Source organism: Entelurus aequoreus, linkage group LG21 (assembly GCF_033978785.1).
Source record: "Entelurus aequoreus isolate RoL-2023_Sb linkage group LG21, RoL_Eaeq_v1.1, whole genome shotgun sequence".
Taxonomy (NCBI): Eukaryota; Metazoa; Chordata; class Actinopteri; order Syngnathiformes; family Syngnathidae; genus Entelurus; species Entelurus aequoreus.
This window is the reverse complement of record NC_084751.1, coordinates 24654412-24677483: the sequence shown is the minus strand read 5'-3', so window position 1 is coordinate 24677483 and position 23072 is coordinate 24654412. Positions and strand designations below refer to the sequence as shown.

The following is a 23072-nucleotide window of genomic DNA, read 5'->3' as shown; positions in this document are numbered from 1 at the left end:
ACGGTATACCGGTATTAGTATAGTACCGCGATACTAATGAATCATATTCGGTACTATACTGCCTCTGAAAAGTACCGGTCAATAATGCAATTTTTGTGGTCCCTTTTATTTAGAAAAGTACCGAAAAGTATCGGAATACATTTTGGTACCGGTACCAAAATATTGGTATCGGGACAACACTACTACTGACAGATATAAGTTGGAACTCTACGCTAATTCAGTGATTCTCAAAACTGGTATGTGTACCACTAGTTACGCTCCATCTAGGAGTACGCCAAAAAATCCCTTGATTAAAGTACAGTGTTTAATGTTCCTATATTCAAACTGTGTGTAATGTTAATAGCCAAAAATATTAAATATACTGGTTAAATAAAACCTGCCTTATTTTTAATTAATACTTAGGTGTAGTACGCTACTGTATTTTAATGTGGGTCATTATGGTGGTATTTTGAAAGCTAGGGGTTTTCTGAGGTAGTACTTTGGGAAATAAGGTTGCCCAATTTGTATTGGAAATGGCAACAGCGGAGGATGCATGTGCATGTACGAGCCAGTCTGCCCCTAAAGGAGCTTATTGACCACTATGTATGTATGCATACAATGTATACAGTGTATCTTCCTTTTACGTTTGACTTTTTTGGTGTCAGACGCTAAACAAATATGATATTTACGGCAATAACGACATTTTGGAAGGGTGCATTAACCTTCTGAAATTACACAAATGTTTTGCCAACAAACCATTGGCTAAGTCGTTTGTTCTTGAATAACATTTTATTACATATTTCATGATAGAAATTTTTTATTACTGGTACTCCTAAAAATCGGAAATGTAACAATTATAATTTTTAGTATGTTTCTGTCAAGTCAGACGAGAGAAGTTACAGAAGTCAGTTGATAATTGTGATTTATTTCTGGCGGAAAGTGTGCATAAAAAAAGTGAATTGTCTGACATCACATGGACAAAGATAAGACTTTCTGGAGGAAAGTTCTGTGGTCAGATGAAATAAAAATTTAGCTGTTTGGCCACAATACCCAGCAATATGTTTGGAGGAGAAAAGGGGAGGCCTTTAATCCCAGGACCACCATACCTGCCGTCAAGCATGGTGGTGGTAGTATTATGCTCTGGGCCTGTTTTTCTGCCAATGGAACTGGTGCTTTACAGAGAGTAAATGGGACAATGAAAAAGGAGGATTACCTCCAAATTCTTCAGGACAACCTATAATCATCAGCCCGGAGATTGGGTCTTGGGCACAGTTGGGTGTTCCAACACGACAATGACCCCAAACACACATTAAAAGTGGTAACGGAATGGCTAAATCAGGCTAGAATTAAGATTTTAGAATGGCCTTCCCATAGTCCTGACTTAAATGTGTGGACAATGCTGAAGAAACAAGTCCATGTCAGAAAACCAACACATTTAGCTGAACTGCATCAATTTTGTCAAGAGGAGTGGTCAAAAATTCAACCAGAAGCTTGTGGATGGCTACCAAAGGCGCCTTATTGCAGTGAAACTTGCCAAGGGACATGTAACCAAATATTAACATTGCTGTATGTATACTTTTGACCCAGCAGATTTGGTCACATTTTCAGTAGACCCATAATAAATTCATAAAATAACCAAACTTCATGAATGTTTTTTTGTGACCAACAAGTATGTGCTCCAATCACTCTATCACAAAAAAATAAGAGTTGTAGAAATTATTGGAAACTCAAGACAGCCATGACGTTATGTTCTTTACAAGTGTATGTAAACTTTGACCACGACTGTATAAAAGAAATTGTTGACACTCCAGATTGCCCTTTATCAGGGTGTGTTGCATATAACAGAGTGGCTTTTGAATAACACATTAAACGAAATAGTAATAAAACAGGCACTGATAGCGATCTCTGCAGCTACCGTATGACTCGCAAACGTTAGTGAGGGTGGAAATAGGCCACTGGGCTGGCACGCAGAATGTGTACATGTGATTTGTTTATAGGCGAACCATTAGGTTTACCCAAATAGTATGAATATATGATTGTCAAAACTTGTCAAGAATGTGGACACTCATCTTTATATTACTGCTGGTGCAAAGATCCCACTTTAAATACCAGGAAGGTTCTGACTTCAGTGCGGTTGGATTTTGGCATTGCACCCCCAATTCTTCTAAATTTCATGCATGCATGCAGAGACAGTGAAATAGGACACTGCCCACAATGCTCTTGTGACGGACTGCTTGCGTAGGAATCTCAAAGCACGCACAAGATGGCTGTATGGAAAAGATGCATGTGTTGCCAAAATTCAAATGGCTTTTAAACAACTAGTAAATGGGTTGTACTTGTACAGCGCTTTTCTACCTTTTTAAGGAACTCAAAGCACTTTGACACTATTTCCACATTCACCCATTCACACACACACATTCACACACTGATGGCGGGAGCTGCCATGCACGGCGCTAACCAGGCCCATCAGGAGCAAGGGTGAAGTGTCTTGCTCAAGGACACAAAGGTTGTGACTAGGATGGTAGAAGGTGGGGATTGAACCAGTAACCCTCAGATTGCTGGCACGGCCACTCTCCCAACTTCGCCACGCCGTCCCCTAGTAAAACACTTACATATTTTGTGTTCTTTGCATGGAAGCAAAGCTGGTTGTAAGATTTATTTTTGGTGCATGCCTTTCATTCTAACAGCAAACTCTGAGTGCTAAGCCTCTTTCACACTGCTAGCACTATTGGGTAACCCATTTGATCTATGGTAAATATTAAAGATGTCCGATAATATCGGACTACCGATATTATCGACCGATAAATGCTTTAAAATGTAATATCGGAAGTTAACGGTATCGGTTTCAAAAAGTACCATTTATGACTTTTTAAAACGCAGCTGTGTACACGGATGTAGGGAGAAGTACAGAGCGCCAATAAACCTTAAAGGCACTGCCTCTGCATTCAGGCCCAGTCACATAATATCTACGGCTTTTCACACACACAAGTGAATGCAAGGCATACTTGATCAACAGCCATACAGGTCACACTAAGGGTGGCCGTATAAACAACTTTAACACTGTTACAAATATGCGCCACACTGTGAACCCACACCAAACAAGAATGACAAACACATTTCGGGAGAACATCCGCACCGTAACACAACATAAACACAACAGAACAAATACCCAGACAATATCAGAATATCGGCAAAAAAGCCATTATCGGACATCTCAAGTAAATATTAAAATATAATTGTATCTCCACTTTATAATATTTTTTACATAATGATATTGCATTTTGGTAAAAGCATGTCGCTAAACAACCAGTGAGCAAATGTTTGTAATAAGTATCTCTAGTCAGCGTGCTTCTAAACACACGTTTTTCCGAAAAGTGTAAAAAAAATAAACAAGGAACAAATTACAACTGCAGCGAACACAGGTTGTTTTTTTCTTTCGTACGATCTATTTAATCTAGTTTGTTGCTCTCTCTCACAATACCGCTGGCTGAGTACAGCCATGTAAACAAAAACTTTGTCCAGAGGTGTGTGAGCATGACCTGAGGAAGCCTCAACAGTCCGGTTGAGATCAATTCAAAACAGAGTTCTGTGTGATGTTCCTCTGAACTTGTGAATTGTTGTGCAACTTCAGCTGGCATACAGCTTTACTACATTTAGAGATTCCTGGGTTTTAATTACAGCCAAAGTAAGGCATGTATTTGCTAAGGCCATTCAAGGTGAAAACACTCAGAAGGGTTTTATACAAAACCCAAAACCAGTGAAGTTGGCACGTTGTGTAAATCATAAATAAAAACAGAATACAATGATTTTCAAATCCTTTTCAACTTATATTCAATTGAATAGACTGCAAAGACAAGATATTTAATGTTCAAACTGAGAAACATTTTTTTTTTTTGCAAATAATCATTAACTTAGAATTTAATGGCAGCATCACATTGCAAAAAAGTTGGCACAGGGGCATTTTTACCATTGTGTTACATGGCCTTTCCTTTTAACAACACTCTGTAAGCCTTTGGGAACTGAGGAGACCCAATTTTTTAAGCTTTTCAGGTGGAATTCTTTCCCATTCTTGCTTGATGTACAGCTTAAGTTGTTACAGTCCGGGGTCTCCGTTGCGTATTTTATGCTTCATAATGCGCCACACATTTTCAATGGGAGACAGGTCTGGACTATAGGCAGGCCAGTCTAGTACCCACACTCTTTCACTACGAAGCCAGGCTGTTGTCCCACGTGCAGAATGTGGCTTTGAATTGTCTTGCTGAAATAAGCAGGGGCGTCCATGATAAAGACGTTGCTTGGATGGCAACATATGTTGCTCCAAAACATGTATGTAGCTTTCAGCATTAATGGTGCCTTCACAGATGTGTAAGTTACCCATGCCTTGGGCACTAATAAACCCCCATACCATCACAGATGCTGGCTTTTGAACTTTGCGCCTATAACAGTACGGATGGTTCTTTTCCTCTTTGGTCCGGAGGACACAACGTCCACAGTTTCCAAAAACTATTTGAAATGTGGATTCGTCAGACCACAGAACACTTTTCCACTTTGCATCAGTCCATCTTAGTTGAGCTCGGGCCCAGCAAAGCCGGTGCGTTTCTGAGTGTTGTTGATAAATGGCTTTCGCTTTGCATAGTAGAGTTTTAACTTGCACTTACAGATGTAACGACCAATTGTAGTTACTGACAGTGGTTTTCTGAAGTGTTCCTGAGCCCATGTGGTGATATCCTTTACACACTGATGCCGCTTTTTGATGCAGTACCGCCTGAGGGATCGAAGGTCACGGGCTTAGCCGCTTACGTGCAGTGATTTCTCCAGATTCTCTGAACCTTTTGATGATATTACGGACCGTAGATGGTGAAATCCCTAAATTCCTTGCAATAGCTCGTTGAGAAATGTTGTTCTAAAACTGGTCGATAATTTGCTCACGCATTTGTTCACAAAGTGGTGACCCTCGCCCCATCCTTGTTTGTGAGTGACTGAGCATTTCATGGAAGCTGCTTTTTCATGGCACCCACCTGTTCCCAATTACTGTATTTTTCAGACTATAAGTCGCAGTTTTTTTCATAGTTTGGCCGGGGGTGCGACTTATACTCAGGAGCGACTTATGTGGGAAATTATTAACACATTACCGTAAAATATCAAATAATATTATTTAGCTCATTCACGTAAGAGACTAGACGTATAAGATTTCATCGGATTTAGCGATTTGGAGTGACAGATTGTTTGGTAAAGTATAGCATGTTCTATATGTTAGTTATTTGAATGACTCTTACCATAATATGTTACGTTAACATACCAGGCACATTCTCAGTTGGTTATTTATGCGTCATATAACGTACACTTATTCAGCCTGTTGTTCACTATTCTTTATTTATTTTAAATTGCCTTTCAAATGTCTATTCTTGGTGTTGGGTTTTATCAAATACATTTCCCCAAAAATTGCAACTTGTACTCCGTGCGACTTATATATGTTTTTTTCCCTTCTTTATTATGCATTTTCGGCCAGTGCGACTTATACTCCGAAAAATACGGTAGCCTGTTCACCTGTGGGATGTTCTAGATAAGTGTTTGATGAGCATTCCTCAACTTCTTGAGTCTTTTATGCCACATGTGCCAGATTTTTTTGAAACATGTTGCAGGCATCAAATTCAAAATGAGCTAATATTTGCAGAAAAATAACAAAAGTTTACCAGTTCGAACGTTAAAAGTATCTAGTCTTTGCAGTCTATTCAATTGAATGTAAGTTGAAAAGGATTTGCAAATCATTGTATTCTGTTTTTATTTACGATTTACACAACGTGCCAAATTCACTGGTTTTGTGTTTTGCACTGTGGAACCATTAGTTTGAGGCTTGGAAACATCTAAAACAAACAATTAGGGCTGGGCGATAAAACAATAACAATATATATCGCGATAGACATGTGATCAATATCAATAGAAAATGGGGTCGATAGAACGTTCGATAATTTCACTGAGTTCTGTTAGAAAAAAATAGGAAGAAAGGCGCAGCCGGAACCGCACGGCATTCTGGGGGGTGTAGGCAGAAGAAGGGCTTCGGCCTCTCGACCTATCACGGTTGAGCCTGAACCGCAAGGCATTCTGGGAAATGCTAACTGGGGGGAAAAAAAGAAAGCAACAACGGCTAGCTGACGACGAGGAGTGAAACGAAACGGGAATATGAGCGCGGCAGCACGAGAGGAAATTGTAAATAAAAAAGGAAACGTCACGTCACCAGTTTGGCAGTATTTTGGATTTTTTTAAATCCGATACGAATCAGAGTAATACTGTCTGCAAACTTTGCAAGGTCGTCGTCCCGACCAAGTCTGGGAACACGACAAACTTATTTTAGCACCTGAGCCGCTCTCACCCGCTGGAGTACAGCAGTATCAAACAGCCACAACCATCTACATCAGCCGGTGCAAGTGGAACAGCACCGAAGCGGCAACAACAGACCACCATCGTCTCGATGGTGGTCTGTTGTTGCCGCAGACAGTATTACTCGGCAGCAGTGCCATACGACAAAAATTCAAAACGTTATAAAGAAATAACGGATGCAGTGGTGTATCAATTAGCGAAGGACATGCTACCGCTCAGCATAGTTGAGAAGTCTGGGTACAAGAATCTCATACACATGCTCGACCCCCGTTATGTTCTACCTGGCCGAAAGCACTTTTCCAAGACAGCTATTCCTAAGCTTTGCACAATGTGCAGGGAATCCGTGGAAAAGGAGATACTGAAGTTGGTTTGATTTTTCCATAAATGACTGAAGAGGGTAACAGTTTTGTTTTGTCACAAATGTTCAGACGCAAGTTTATTCCGATGTTTACAATATTCTGTAAGACATGTTTGTTTCTGCTTGCTTAACGTGACTGTTATTTATTTGCATATATTGTTACCAATATGGCTTTAAAGCCTGAGTTGTACACTACTCATTTCTTAATTACAATACTTTGCACATTTTGTTGGATTAAGCATTTATTTAATGTCAATATTTGCACATCGACCAGTATTTTCATTTATTTGACTGTGTTTCATAATGCTGACCTCGTTCTAAAGGCTAAAGGTTATATTTAAAATAAAAGTATTTAAATTCAGACTTTTTTCTCCTGGTCTTTATTTAGAATATTTTTTTTTGTTTTTTTTATCAATAATTATCGATATCGACTGATATGAAACACTTATATCGTGATACATTTTTTAGTCATATCGCCCAGCCCTACAAACAATTGACTGATAAACATCAAACAAATATACATTATGTCCTGTTGTTTTTCAGAGGATTTAAAGAAATATCCTCTGGCTGTGCGTTGTTCAGGCCTGTGTTTTTGTCCGGCTCTAACATCAAAGTAGTAGCAGCAACAGCGCGCCTATTTGTGTATTCACCTGCTACATGTGTTTTCAATAGGGGAGTGGCGTAGAGGAGAGAGGCTCGCTCTGTTCCTGTTTTCCATGCGGTATTCCATGTAGCATGCTGAGAGGGCAGCCATATTGAATTGTGCGCCATGCATGAAAGGACAACAGAAGAAAAGAGCACCCCCCCCCCCCCCCCCCACCTCAATTGAAGGTGACAGCTTTATTGTCCTTGACCACTTTGTAAACGTCTTGTCTGCGGACAAGTAGAATAGAAACTAGAAGAGGCGGGTGCTCAGAACTACCGGGACACTTTGCCGCATTTTGCTTTTTGGGGTTCATTTATGTCGAGGGGATACTTTGAACTAAACTGACACAATTAGGCCAACATGCGATTTCCTCCTCCATGTGCTATTAGAAGACAAACTAATCCCCTCACCCCCTCTTCCCTTCTCAGTCCCAAGGTTTTCCAATTCCCCCAGAAGATCCCTGTAGTGAATCGGGGCATCCACAAGCACGTTGCATTCTACGGCGGGACTGCTATGAAAACTGCGGGAGAGTTTAGCTTGGCGGCCGCTTTACGTTGCCAGGGCCTCATGTCGCTCAGTCCTGTGGAATGTGGCCCAGATCATTAAGGTTGCGGTCCTGCGCAACCATTGGGCATCCAGCTTTATGGATCACATGATCTGTCAGTGGTTCTCACTGAGTACCCGTTGTCAATGGCAACCGCTGACAATGGCACTATGGAAGGGTTTCCCCAAATACCATTCATGTACTAGACCAATGCTCTTGTCAGACAGCGGCACCCATCCGCGGCCCCCGTAAGATGTTTTTGTTCTCTGCATTGTTTTTGTTAGGAACAGACACCCAACATGCCACTTCTCCTCAAAGTGAAATGGGTCAATCACTTGTATATAATTTCTAGAACTAGTCTACTTTGGGTTCCCATGTTTATGAATTTATGATTTTTTTTCCCTCTACATTTAAAACACTTCCTTGTGGTCCACATCAGTGCTTCTTAGGCGCCTTCTACACGAGGTTATCCAGGGTAAATCCCACCTAATCTTATCCTTGTCCACACACAATGGTCGTTCAAGACTGCCCCCCGTCGCAACGCGACCTAGTACAGATGCGCAGAAAATAAGCACAACATAGTCACCTCAAGTGTTGCTTTGTGTGCAAGTTCTTAAATTAAATGTAACTTATCTAAAAAATATCCAGTGTTGTGGTATCTCAATTAATGGCTGTGGTGCCCTATTGTAGTGAATCACACCTGAGCCATCATAAATTAATCAAATCTTTAATGGACATGTAAAAGTACACAATGTGACAAAGACCATTTGACAACAATCAATCTAGGAATCTAAATATCTGGTCAGGACACTTCTCAAACTTTTGCCTTCATTGACCATTCGTTTTTGGTGACTTTATATACTCTGGACCTAGACGTTGAGTCTGCGACATACCTGGCGGACAATAACTGATAAAGTTTGCTTTGCCAGTCCAAATACATTCGATGTTTTCCGTAGTTTTCACTCGACGGCCAGCACACGCTACCTTTTTTATCACATTCACGGGAGCTCGCATTCTCATTGTCTCCCCTTCGACAAATAGACAAAAGTTTTTCGTTAAGTAGAATCACAGCTGACCCGGACAATCGAAAGTTCTCTTGCCGTCTGAGATGTGTAGTATTCCAAATAGCTGCAATCGCGCGTTTTCTTCACTTAAGATATTCATGTGTGATTTCCACAAGCGTCTGTACATGTAGAACAATGACAAACACGGGCATGTCTGGATGACTCGCCTCCATCTTTCCAGTGGTTAGCTCCAGTTATTATGAAGCTGGCTGTGGCGCGTTCTTTCTGACGTCACTTCCTGTGTGGGGCGCGGTCTTTCTGACTTCACTTCCTCTCCGAACGCAGTTTGTAAACGCTCAACGAGTCCATACAAAGCTAAGAGCCGAAGATTCAAGAAATACACTGCGCACTTATCCGTGTAAAAAATTATCCAAGGAGGGTTATCTTAAACGATTGTTTAGTGTGGCTGACACGATGCTTAGGCTAAATAATTACGGACGGCGTGGCGAAGTTGGTAGATTGGTCGTGCCAGCAATCGGAGGGTTACTGGTTATTGGGGTTCAATCCCCACCTTCTACCATCCTAGTCACGTCCGTTGTGTCCTTGGGCAAGACACTTCACCCTTGCTCCTGATGGGTGCTGGTTAGCGCCTTGCATGGCTGCTCCCGCCATCAGTGTGTGAATGTGTGTGTGAATGGGTGAATGTGGAAATACTGTCAAAGCGCTTTGAGTACCTTGAAGGTAGAAAAGCGCTATACAAGTGTAACCCATTTATCATTTATTCGTTTAAGGGGTTATCCGGCTTAGTGTAGGGCCCATTGTTTTTCTGAGCTGTGGTCCGTATGGGCTGCGGTGGTACTCAGTTGTAATCACTGTTTGTCATCTTACCTTAAAAAAGGTAATTAGTTACAAATTACTACTGGTACCTAGTAATTAGTTACACAAAATAAAATAACTGACGTTGTTTTTAATTTTGTTATTTTATCCGCTATTTCAACATCTTTAACGTCAAAGAAGTTTAAATTAACTGAATGAAGAATAAAAACACTATATACAGTATTTTTGGGGAACATTTGTCATTTATCTAAACTCAATAGATTTCAGTGTGCCCAATGATGTGCATATAAACAAAAATGTATCAAAAATAAATATTCCGTAAAGTAAAAACATTAAATATTGAAAGTACAAAACCCAATAGGTTGGTTGCAATCACGTGACCTAGAGGCACATTCGGGCATTTCTGGGTTTCAGGCGATGGTCTAAGCCCCATTAGGCTACTGTTCAATAGTGAAATTAAATGAATTATATTTATTTAGCTCTTTTCTCTCATGACTCAAAGTGCTGTACTTTTTAGAGGTAGTATAGTACCGAATATAATTCATTAGTATCGCTGTACTATACTAATACCGCTATACCGTACAACCCTAGTGCAGACACAAGTGGTCCGATTATATTACACAAGATGATGAAAGTGATATTTTTAAGAGCCATTTCCTTCGACGCACTTCTGTTTTTTCCTGACTTAATTACCTTTATGAACCACTTCTTCCAGGACTATATGAAAGCTATTTCCTATCTTTCGATCTGAACGACTGGAACACTCAAGAACAGAACAGCAACACATAATTTTCTGCTCAAACTCTACACTCACTTGTTTTAATGCTACGCTTAAGATGTTTGACCATCGTGAAAATTAAGCCGCGAAGAAGATAAACGGATGTGACGTCATACACAACCCACCTACAATACAGGCCAAAAGTTTGGACACACCTTCTCCTCATTCAATGTGTTTTCTTTATTTTCATGACTATTTACATTGTAGATTGTCACTGAAAGGCCTACTGAAATGATTTTTTTTTATTTAAACGGGAATAGCAGATCCATTCTTTGTGTCATACTTGATCATTTCGCGATATTGCCATATTTTTGCTGAAAGGATTTAGTAGAGAAAATCGACGATAAAGTTCGCAACTTTTGCTCGCTGATAAAAAAAAAGCCTTGCCTGTACCGGAAGTAGCGTGACGTCACAGGAGCTAGTATTCCTCACAATTTTCCTTTGTTTACAATGGAGCGAGAGAGATTCGGACCGAGAAAGTGACGATTACCCCATTAATTTGAGCGAGGATGAAAGATTCGTAGATGAGGAACGTTACAGTGAAGGACTTGAGAGGCAGTGATGGACGTATCTTTTTTCGCTCTGACCGTAACTTAGGTACAAGCTGGCTCATTGGATTCCACACTCTCCTTTTTCTATTGTGGATCACGGATTTGTATTTTAAACCACCTCGGATACTATATCCTCTTGAAAATGAGAGTCGAGCATGTGAAATGGACATTTAAAGTGACTTTTATCTCCAAGACAATACATCGGTGACACACTTAGCTACTGAGCTAACGTGATAGCATCGTTCTCAAATGAAGATATAAACAAAATAAATAAACCCCTGACTGGAAGGATAGACAGAAGACCAACAAAACTATTAAACCATGTACATGTAACTACACGGTTAAAAATTCTCAGCCTGGTAAGGCTTAACAATGCTGTTGCTAACGACGCTAAGGCTAATTTAGCAACTTAGCGACCGGACCTCACAGAACTATGATAAAACATTAGCGCTCCACCTACGCCAGCCAGCCCTCATCTTCCCATCAACAGCCGTGCGATCAACGGCGCGACGAAGGACTTCATCCGTAGGTCTGGCGGAAAGCATCGGCTAGGCGTCTTCTATCAGGGTAAGTAGTCCTTGTTGTGTTGCTGTAAGTATTGTACTTAGCCGCTAACACACTGATCGATCCCACCTACAACGTTCTTCTTTGCAGCCTCCATTGTTCATTAAACAAATTGCAAAAGATTCACCAACACAGATGTCCAGAATACTGTGGAATTTTGTCGAAGAAAACAGCTTTGTGTATTGTGTCCAATAGGGCCCAAACAATTCCGTGCATTTTGTGACGTCATGCGCATAAATCATATCCAAAGGAGTTTCTCAACCGGAAGCGTGGCGGGAATTTTAAAATTGCACTTTATAAGTTAACCCGGCCATATTGGCATGTGTTTCAATGTTAAGATTTCATCATTGATATATAAACTATCAGACTGCGTGGTCGGTAGTAGTGGCTTTCAGTAGGCCTTGAAGGCATCAAAACTATGAATGAACACATGTGGAGTTATGTGCTTAACAAAAAAAGGTGACATCATTGTAAACATGTTTTATATTCTAGTTTCTTCAAAATAGCCGCCCTTTGCTCTGATTACTGCTTTGCACACTCTTGGCATTTTCTTGATGAGCTTCAAGCACACCTGTGAAGTGAAAACCATTTCAGGTGACTACCTCTTGAAGCTCATCGAGAGAATGCCAAGAGTGTGCGAAAAAGTAATCGGAGCAAAGGGTGGCTATTTTGAAGAAACTAGAATATAAAACGTGTTTTCAATATTTCACCTTTTTTTGTTAAGCACATAACTCCACATGTGTTCATTCATAGTTTGGGGGCCTCCAGTGACAATCTGTAAATAGTCATGAAAATAAAGAAAACGCATTGAATGAGAAGGTGCGTCCAAACTTTTGGCCTGTACTGTATATGGTATTCAAAAATGTAAACTTAGGCAAAAAGACACAAAGGAACATTTGGCCTTTAAAGGCCTACTGAAATGAATTTTTTTTATTTAAACGGGGCTAGCAGGTCCATTCTATGTGTCATACTTGATCATTTTGCGATATTGCCATATTTTTGCTGAAAGGATTTAGTAGAGAACATCGACGATAAAGTTCGCAACTTTTGGTCGCTGATAAAAAAAGCCTTGCCTGTACCGGAAGTAGCGTGACGTCACAGGCTGAAGGACTCCTCACATTTCCCCATTGTTTACAATGCAGCGAGAGCGATTCAGACCGAGAAAGCGACGATTACCCCATTAATTTGAGCCAGGATGAAAGATTTGTGGATGAGGGACGTGAGAGTGAAGGACTAGAGTGCAGTGCAGGACGCATCTTTTTTCGCTCTGACCGTAACTTAGGTACAAGCTGGCTCATTGGATTCCACACTCTCTCCTTTTTCTATTGTGGATCACGGATTTGTATTTTAAACCACCTCGGATACTATATCCTCTTGAAAATGAGAGTCGAGAACGCGAAATGGACATTCAGTGACTTTTATCTCCACGACAATACATCGGCGAAGCACTTTAGCTACGGAGCTAACGTGATAGCATTGGGCTTAACTGCAGATAGAAACAAAAGAAATAAACCGCTGACTGGAAGGATAGACAGAAAATTAACAATACTATTAAACCATGGACATGTAACTACACGGTTAATGCTTTCCAGCCTTGCGAAGCTTAACAATGCTGTTGCTAACAACGCCATTGAAGCTAACTTAGCAACGGGACCTCACAGAGGTATGCTAAAAACATTAGCTATCCACCTACGCCAGCCAGCCCTCATCTGCTCAACACCCGTGCTCACCTGCGTTCCAGCAATCGACGGAACGACGAAGGACTTCACCCGATCATCAATGTGGTCGGCGGCTAGCGTCGGATAGCGCGTCTACTATCCAAGTCAAAGTCCTCCTGGTTGTGTTGCTGCAGCCAGCCGCTAATACACCGATCCCACCTAAAGCTTTCTTCTTTGCAGTCTTCATTGTTCATTAAACAAATTGCAAAAGATTCACCAACACAGATGTCCAGAATACTGTGGGATTTTGCGATGAAAACCGAGCTTTTTCTATTGGATTACAATGTGTCCGAATACTTCCGTTTCAACGATTGACGTCACGCGCATACGTCATCATACATAGACGTTTTCAACCGGAAGTTTAGCGGGAAATTTAAAATTGCACTTTATAAGTTAACCCGGCCGTATTGGCCTGTGTTGCAATGTTAAGATTTCATCATTGATATATAAACTATCAGACTGCGTGGTCGGTGGTAGTGGGTTTCAGTAGGCCTTTAAGTAGTGCAATTATCTGCACCTGTATTTTACACTTGCACTACAACTTTAAACTGTTACCAAGTTTTGAGCAAATAAATGACACACATTCAATTAAAACATTTAAAAATGTTCCTGAAGGACATTCTGACACTAAAATAGCATTTGTGTACAAATATAGGGGTCTTTTATTTAGATTATTTAAATAATGCATGGGGTAATCACCTTTGATCAATCATGATTAACCCAAATTCCAAATTATGATGAATCTGATTTTTTTTTTAATGGCTGCATTTGGGCTTGGGTTAGCAGCAATAGCAATTGTCATGTTGGCATGTGAGTGATTGGAGTTGCTTGAGGCAGACACGAATAAACGCTGTTTCCTGGACATAACGTGCATGTACATAAACATTATTGCCGTTAATTTCAATGAGCGAAAAGTAGTGCCGGTACTTGCAGTTTGAGAACGCTACTGTGGAAGACTTGCTCTTCCGGGTTCTTCAGACCACCAATCACGGACATGACAGCTTCATTCATAGTTCTGAACAATTATTTATTTTTCAATAAATGTTCTTTGTGTTCATTTTCAGTCATTGCGTTACGTGTCAGTCCTCGCTGACCTCTCTCATGCTCCTCCATCATCAACAACCCCTCTCCTTCCCGGCTGCTGCTCTTTAACAGAGCGACCGGTGATTAGATAAACCGGCCAAGGTGTGCCATCTACGCACCTGTCGCTAATCTCGAAGCCGGCCCTGACACACCCCGCTTCGCTGCAGGTCCGCAGGCCCCCCCCCCCACACAGCTACCTTTAAATTTCCCTGGCTGGGGCTCGTCGCTACTATCGCGAGTCTTGTTGTGTGTCAGTCAGAGTGTGCAGTGAGACAGTGTGAGCAGGGCATGATCTGCCCACCGAGCCAGTCATCATCAGCGCATTTACAACGGTGTCATCATCACCTCTTCTGTCTGCATGCAGCTGACACCATGCTCTTCATTCAACCAAACTGGAGTAACGAGCCAATTTACATTCTCAGTAATGCCAACTGCATTGCAATAATGGGAACAGTAATTAATTAGATTACTCCTAACTGAAAAAATAACACTGTTGGTAACGCCGTTATACTCTTACGTTGTTATACTTTAATGCGGTCATTATCAACACTGGTTGTAACACAAATTTCTACAACTTGTCAGTATTGACAATATGAAACAAACAGAATAAGTCTGGAGCTAAGGTCATAGAGCAGGGGTGTCAAACTAATTTTAGATCGGGGGCCACATGGAGAAAAATCTACTCCCAAATGGGCCGGACTGGTAAAATCACGGCACGATAACTTAAAAATAAAAATAACTTCAGATTGTGTTCTTTGTCTAAAAATAGAACAAGCACATTCTGAAATTGTACAAATCATAATATTGTTGGGGGTTTTTTACACTTACATGTTGCGGTCAATAGTATTCTATCTTTATTTTGTAGTTATTTATATGTTTTGAATAAATGATGTGATAATGTTCATCAGTCAACTCATTGGTGTTAATTTTCAATCTATCAATATAAAAAAATGATATCAAAATCAAATTACAGTATGTTATTTATGTAGTGTGATCATTTTCCTCGACTGGTACTCTACTAACATCATTTGGTTTATTTTGTACATATGTAGCATCATCTACAAAGATACAAAGAATTGCTATTGTGACATCCAGTGGACACATTTAGAACAGCTGTGTCTTTCATTCAAAAATTTCAGGTATTTATACTTAGCAAACTCATCCCGCGGGCCGAGTAAAACCTGTCCGCTGACCTGATCCAGCCCTCGGGCCGTACGTTTGACACTACTGTCATAGAGTTTCTTAAGCACAAAAAATATGACTAAAGTGGTGAAGCTGTATTTTAATTTGCATTTAATTTTATTGAGTTTAGTTAAACATATGTGTTATTAATTGTGTTGAATGTGTATTTATTTTTCATCAGTTTTGTATCAGAGTCCCTTCTTTTGGTTTATGGTTCATGGCTTCATGGTTAATCATGTTAAACTGTAGGTAAGTTGAATATAATGATTAAATACGATTAAGATCAGAGTAAGATTACTAATTCAGTGTTAATATTTGAGTGGGCTCCAGGCCCTCCTGTTGTGGAAAAGTTCCAAAAGTACAAAAGGGTTAAGAACCCCTGGTCTACATAACATGTAATGGTGGTACTGTGGTCAAAATGTTGCATAGATTTTGTTTTACATACCATCTTCAAGCCGCTTTCCGACCGTCTTTTCAGAATGCGCCGTTTTGTGGGTGGTCATATTTATGTGCGTCCACTTCGACTGCGTCTTCTCCCCGTCATCTGTGTTATAGTTTTTAGCACTTCCATATGGAGTTCACGGACAGATGAAAGTTAGAACTGTATGCTAAGAAATGGCAACAGCGGCCACTGCGCGTGCATGTATGAGCCAGTCTGCCCCCACAACAGGAGGATAGCAAAAGAAAGAGCTTATTGACTACTGCGTGGAACTGCAATGGCGGGCTGGTGCAAAGCACTTTGGGTAAATTTATACCATATATGGAAATTCCGTATAACGTCACCGATGGGAAAACATCACTGATTGGGCAAAATCCAAACAAATCGTTTAGCGTATTGATTCTCAAACTGTGGCTCCATCTGGTGGTATGCCAAATTTCACCTAATTAAATATTCAAACAGTATTACTGTTCAAACTATGTGCACTGTTACATTGGCCAAAAATAGTAAATATACTTGTTAAATAAAACCTCTGCCTGGTTTTAAATTAATATTTAGGCCTACTACGCTACTGTATTTCAATGTTGGTCATTATGGTGCCAAGTTTTTTCTGATGTGGTACTTGGTGAAGAAAGTTTTAAGAACCACTGGTTTAGCGAAAGCATGATGAACGCCAAGATTGTTTTATAAATATTTCCGTAATGTCGCCATGGTTTAATTTCAAATTTTCGGGACTCACGCAGATCCCAAATACACAACAGCATGTACCAACAGATAAGAAAAGTTGGTTTTGCATAATAGGGGCCCCTTTAAAAAGTAGGCCTAGGTCAAAAAACACATTTTGCTTGACGATACATTGACCTACAAATTACTGCCGATAAACGATAATATTGTCAACATTGAGACCAAATTACGGTCGTGGTCAAAAGTTTACATACACTTGTGAAGGACATAATGTCATGGCTGTCTTGAGTTTCCAATAATTTCTACAACTCTTATTTTTTTGTGATAGTGATTGGAGCACATACTTGTTTGTCACAAAAAGCATTCATGAAGTTTGGTTCTTTTATGAATTTATTATGGGTCTACTGAAAATGTGACCAAATCTGCTGGGTCAAAAGTAAACATACAGCAACATACATTATCAATGTTGGTGATATAGAAAAGTTACAATCAAATTCTCTTCATGGCATGGCCTCTTAACTTCATGTGAGTAATTATTATTGACGGCACCTGTTGACTTCTCTGAGCCCATTTAAATAGGGCTCATGTGATGCAGTCATTGGACTCGGTTACAAACGCGACAATGGGGAAAGTCAAAGGAACTCAACACAGATCTGAAAAAACAAAGTCACTTAGAGCCCTTTCAAAGCAGCTTAAGGTCCCAAGAGCAACTGTGCAGACAATTGTTCGTAAGTATAAAGTGCATGGCACAGTTTTGTCACTGCCACGGTCAGGAAGAAAATGCGAGCTATCACCTGCTGCTGAGAGAAAATTGGTAAGGATGATCAAGAGTTAACCGAGAACCACCAAAAAGCAGGTCTGCAATGAATTGGAAGCTGCTGGAACACAGGTGTCAGTGTCCACAGTTAAGCGTGTTTTGCATCGCCTTGGACTGAGAGGATACCATGCAAGAAGGAAGCCCTTGCTCCAGAAGCGACACCTTAAGGCTTGTCTAAAGTTTTCTGCTAATCACATGGACAAAGATAAAACCTTCTGGAGGAAAGTGCTGTGGTCAGATGAAACAGAAATTTAGCTTTTTGGCCACAATACCCAGCAATATGTTTGGAGGAGAAAAGGTGAGGCCTTTAATCCCAAGAACACCAAACCTACCGTCAAGCATGGTGGTGCTGCCAATGGAACTGGTGCTTTACAGAGAGTAAATGGGACAATGAAAAAGGAGGATTACCTCCAAATTCTTTAGTACAATCTAAAATCATCAGCCTGGAGGTTGGGTCTTGGGCGCAGTTGGGTGTTCCAACAAGACAATGACCCCAAACACATGTCAAAAGTGGTAAAGGAATGGCTAAATCAGGCTAGAATTAAGGTTTTAGAATGGCCTTCCCAAAGTCCTGACTTAATCCCCATTGAGAACATGTGGACAATGCTGAAGAAACAAGTCCATGTCAGAAAACCAACAAATTTAGCTAAACTGCACCAATTTTGTCAAGAGGAGTGGTCAAAAATTCAACCAGAAGCTTGTGGATGGCTACCAAAAGCACCTTATTGCAGTGAAACTTGCCAAAGGACATGTAACCAAATATTAACATTGCTGTATGTATACTTTTGACCCAGCAGATTTGGTCACATTTTCAGTAGACCCATAATAAATTCATAAATGAACCAAACTTCGTGAATGTTTTTTGTGACAAACAAGTGTGTGCTCCTCACTATCACAAACAAATAAAAGAGTTGTAGAAATTATTGGAAACTCAAGACAGCCATGACATTATGTTCTTTACAAGTTTATGTAAACAACTGACCACGACTGTAACTACTGATGTGATGATAATACATAATAATATTGCAAGTATACCCTTTCAAATGCAATAAACTTGATGTTCTCCTTCAGTTAATATTGTAATTTGATCGAACTTTGAAATCTCCAAGGAACAAACAATAAAAAAAAAAAAATAATAATAATACATTGGCAAAATGTTGCACTTGAATAAAAATCACAACCAAATAGGTTCTGTCTTGGGTAAGGAAGGGGTGGGGGACCCTCAAATACACAACCAGAACAATAAAAAAAAAAAATGGCTGAATAGAATAATTTCAAAGTTGCACTTAAATATTCAACATGTAGGGTAACAAATTTGCACTTGAATATTTTACATGTAGGCGGAGGTAAAGTTGTACATGACTTAACTGACAATCAAGTTAGGACCTTTGTAAACAAAATGTGCAGAGTAACAATATAAAGACTACTAGAAACAGATATATTAACAGGTCATATTAAAAAAAAAAAACTAGTCTGGCAGATTTCAAGCAAGGAACACCATCATAACATGACAAATGTGTTTGCAGCATTTTTTAAAATTTTAGTTTTTCAACATATTAAAGGGCAGCATAGCATGTTTTTGGTGTTGTATTTAACCACACTTTCTGTGAGCACAAGCACTATTGTGCGCTTATACACCAAACACCCCGTTTGAGTGTGGACTGTTGGGACAAAGGCTCTGCGTCTTCATGTGCACATCTTTTCTTAGTTGGAAATTCTTAGTCGGGTGGTTGTGTTTTAAGTGAACATGTAAGTTTGTCGTATTGGATGTTTTTGCACCATTCTCGAGTACTTTTGGCAAACTGTCTCCTCAGTGTTGACAGGCTCACCGGATTCCAAAGGTTTAAAACATAAATATTCCCACACTAATGTGAATGCTTTTGCAGCTCGTAGACATGCACATGCCGTTTTATCGAGGCTGGCAAAGCTACCGAGTTCATTTTCATTTATTGACCGATTAATTGACTTATCAAATATCGGCCCAGGTTTATTAAAAAGTTTGTATGCGCTACATCCAACTTGTCTATTTGTCTCAACAGGAAATTGTTTTGGTGGAGGGCAGCCGTGTGTTTGAGTCATGGAAGAAGCCACCTCCTCCTGTCTACATGGAGTACTTCTTCTTCAACATGACCAATGTGGATGCATTTCTTGCCGGGGCCAAGCCTGTGGTCAAACAAGTTGGACCTTACACTTACAGGTGGGTTCCAAGACTCAAATACATACCGGTACTCATTTTCCATAACACTTATCCTGTTCACGGTCATTTTAGAGGTGAACGGCATTGTGTCCCCCCCCCTCTCAGTAAGCTGTGGAGTCCCCCAAGGCAGTATATTAGGGCCTTTACTGTTCCTAATATACATAAACGACTTGTCATCAGCATGCGACTGTGAATTGTTCTTGTTTGCGGATGACTCGGCCCTGCTGGTATCAGACAAGGACAAGTCACAGGTGGAGAAAATCCTCAGTGCTGAACTCTGTAGAACTTGCACCTGGCTCGCTGACAACAAGCTATCCATACACTTGGGTAAAACGGAATCCATCCTGTTTGGGTCCCACATCAACCTTAAGAAAGTCAATGACTTCACTATAAAAGTGGGTGACATTGTTATCACCAGGAAAGATGAGGTCACCTACCTAGGTTCCATTCTGGAGGCTAATCTTTCCTGTGATAAAATGGCAACCAAGGTAATCAAAAAGGTCAACCAACGAACGAGATTTCTCTATAGAATCTCCTCTCTGGTCAACAAAAGCACCATGAGGATTCTAGCGGGAACTCTCGTTCAACCCTTTTTCGATTATGCATGCACCTCCTGGTACCCCAGCACCTCCAAAACCCTCAAATCTAAACTCCAAACATCCCAGAACAAACTAGTCAGATTACTTCTAGACCTCCACCCCAGATCACACCTCACTCCTACCCATTTTTTCAAAGTGGGCTGGCTCAGGGTGGAGGACAGAGTAAAACAACTTGCATTGAGCCTAGTCTATAAAATCCGCTACACCTTCCTGATACCGAAGTAGATGTCAAACTACTTCCCTAACGTAAATGACCGCCATAACCACAGCACCAGGGGGAGCTCCACTAACCACGTTAAACCCAGATTCCGATCTAAAAAAGGTCTTAACTCATTCTCTTTCTATGCCACATCAATGTGGAATGCGCTCCCAACAGGTATAAAAGAAAGGGCATCTCTATCCTCCTTCAAAACCGCAATAAAAGTACACCTCCAGGCAACTTCAACCCTAGACTAACACCCTCCCCGGATTGTTAGTAATCAAATGTAAATAATCAAATGTAGATACTTTTTCTTATGCTTTCTGATCTCTCTCTCTCTCTCGCTCTCTCGCTCTCTCGCTCTCTCTCTCTCTCTATGTCCACTACTTGCTGTACATATCCTACCAAGTCAGACCTACACTGTTTCAATGTCCATTTCTCTGTTCTCAATTGTTGATGACTGAAGTGATGATAACAACCAAACCTATTATGTAAACAAAATGTGATGTAGGTGCCCTGCCTCTTCAAAATGGCCATTCCCATGTTTACAGGAAGTGATGTCATCAAAATGGCATCTACCATAGGGCGGCACACAAAATGAATGAATGAATGAATGAATGAACGAAGCTTTTGTACGCCGAGACATTGTTCGCACCCAGAGGCATATTTGGCTTGATCTAAAGGTTTGTTGACTGAAAAGGTCCCAAATAAGCGTTTGTAAATCAAAGTTCCACTATATACCTTTTATTCATTTATTTTTTCTTATTTATTTTTTTTGTCCTGTCCAGCTTCTCAGGCAAATCATATAGTTGATGTAGATGCTCGTATCGGCTGTTCATATTTACTTTACAAAAGAGAAGTGTAGGATACTTCTCTTATTTGTATTTGACTTTATTAAATGTATTTATACTATCATTTGGTGCAGCCGGGCCGGAGCTGGAGGGGATAGAAAGAGAAAAAAAGGAAGACAGAGGGGGAAATTGTGGGGACAAGAGGGGGATAAGACAGAGAGAAAAAAACAACAACAGCAAACACAACAGCAACATCAGCAAATACGATATGATGGTAAAAGTGATAACAAAGAAGCCGTTAGCGAAATAAATAATAATACAGAAATGACAATGAGCATTATTACACTACAAATGGAGCAATACAAATACCAATAGAAATAGCGCTATTGATAATGAACAATACTAATAATTTACCTCTATTATCAACAATACAGTTGTTCAAATGCAACAATACATATACGTAATGATAACTAGAGATACAAAAGAATGCAGAAAATACCTTATTTTTTCTTTTTTTTAATGAAATACAGACTGTTGTTGAGGCATGAACCAATTATTCATGTTTACATTGTTTTTATGGGGAACTTTGCTTAACTGTTCAAACTGTTCCACTGTACACACAAAGACCTCATTTAAATAGGTTGGTCTGAATCACTTTGCACTTGCTATCAATTGTCTTTGTAGATCTCTCGCAACACGCTTACTAATAGTACATGCAATTTTACAGTTTGCGCACGCTGTATAGCGTGTGGTATTTGGATCTTAGTAGATGAGGCCAAAGTGTCCATGTCTGTCTATCTTGTGTAATGTGACCATAGCTGTTGTAATGTGGCTGTTATTGCTCAACGCTCAGACTGAGGCTGGTCAACTTCTGCTTCTTTATTTTAATGTAGAAATTTGACCCCATTTATTAATGATTTTGGAAGTTGGAAGACTTCCATGTAGAGCTGATGTCTAGTGCAACATCTCGTATTGAGACAACCATTTTGAAACCCTTAAATAGGTATCAAGGGTCATGGACTACTTCCGCAGCGCATGCTATCATTTATGACCAAAAAGCTAAGTTACAGTATTCACCAGAATATATAACACCCCTCTCCTTCAAGAAATGTTTTTTGGGGGAAAAAATGTTTCTTCATGTTTTTATTATCAGTGACAATTTTAATATCAATGACAACAAAGGGAATAAGCGGTAGAAAATGGATGGATGGATGGAATTACAAAGTACATCACATTTCCTAATGTTTTAGGACTCTCTTCTAGTAAGGTGATTAAAAAAGAATATGCCAAAATTATCACTCGATATTTAAAAAAAAAAACAATAGAAAACCTAGCTTCAACACATGTGTTGTACATCAGTGGTCCCCAACCTTTTTGTAGCTGGGGACCGGTCAACGCTTGAAAATTGGCCCACAGACCGGGGGGAGGGGGTGGTGGAATTTTTTATTTTATTTTATTTTTTTTTTCTTCATAAAGAAATACAATCATGCGTGCTTACGGACTGTATCCCTGCAGACTATTGATCTATATTGATATATAATGTATATATTGTATTTTTTTGGTTGATTTAATTAAAAAAAATATATATTTTTTTTCTTTCTTTTTTTTAATTTCTTGCGCGGCCTGGTACCGGTCCGTGGACCGCTTGGTACCGGGCCGCGGTGGTTGGGGACCACTGTTGTACATAACTTCGAATATTTATTTCATGCTTTACAAGTGCTCAA

General features: G+C 40.0%; 1 protein-coding gene across 2 annotated transcripts in view; it reads left to right on the top strand.

Moving 5' to 3' along the window:
- Nucleotides 1-23072, top strand: part of LOC133638531 (lysosome membrane protein 2-like) — a 66267-nt gene that overhangs the window by 3960 nt on the left and 39235 nt on the right. For both annotated transcript variants that reach the window (XM_062031232.1, XM_062031231.1), the window contains exon 2: nt 19602-19759. In XM_062031232.1, coding sequence (XP_061887216.1) covers nt 19602-19759 — 158 coding nt within the window. The remainder of the gene's footprint in view (nt 1-19601; nt 19760-23072) is intronic.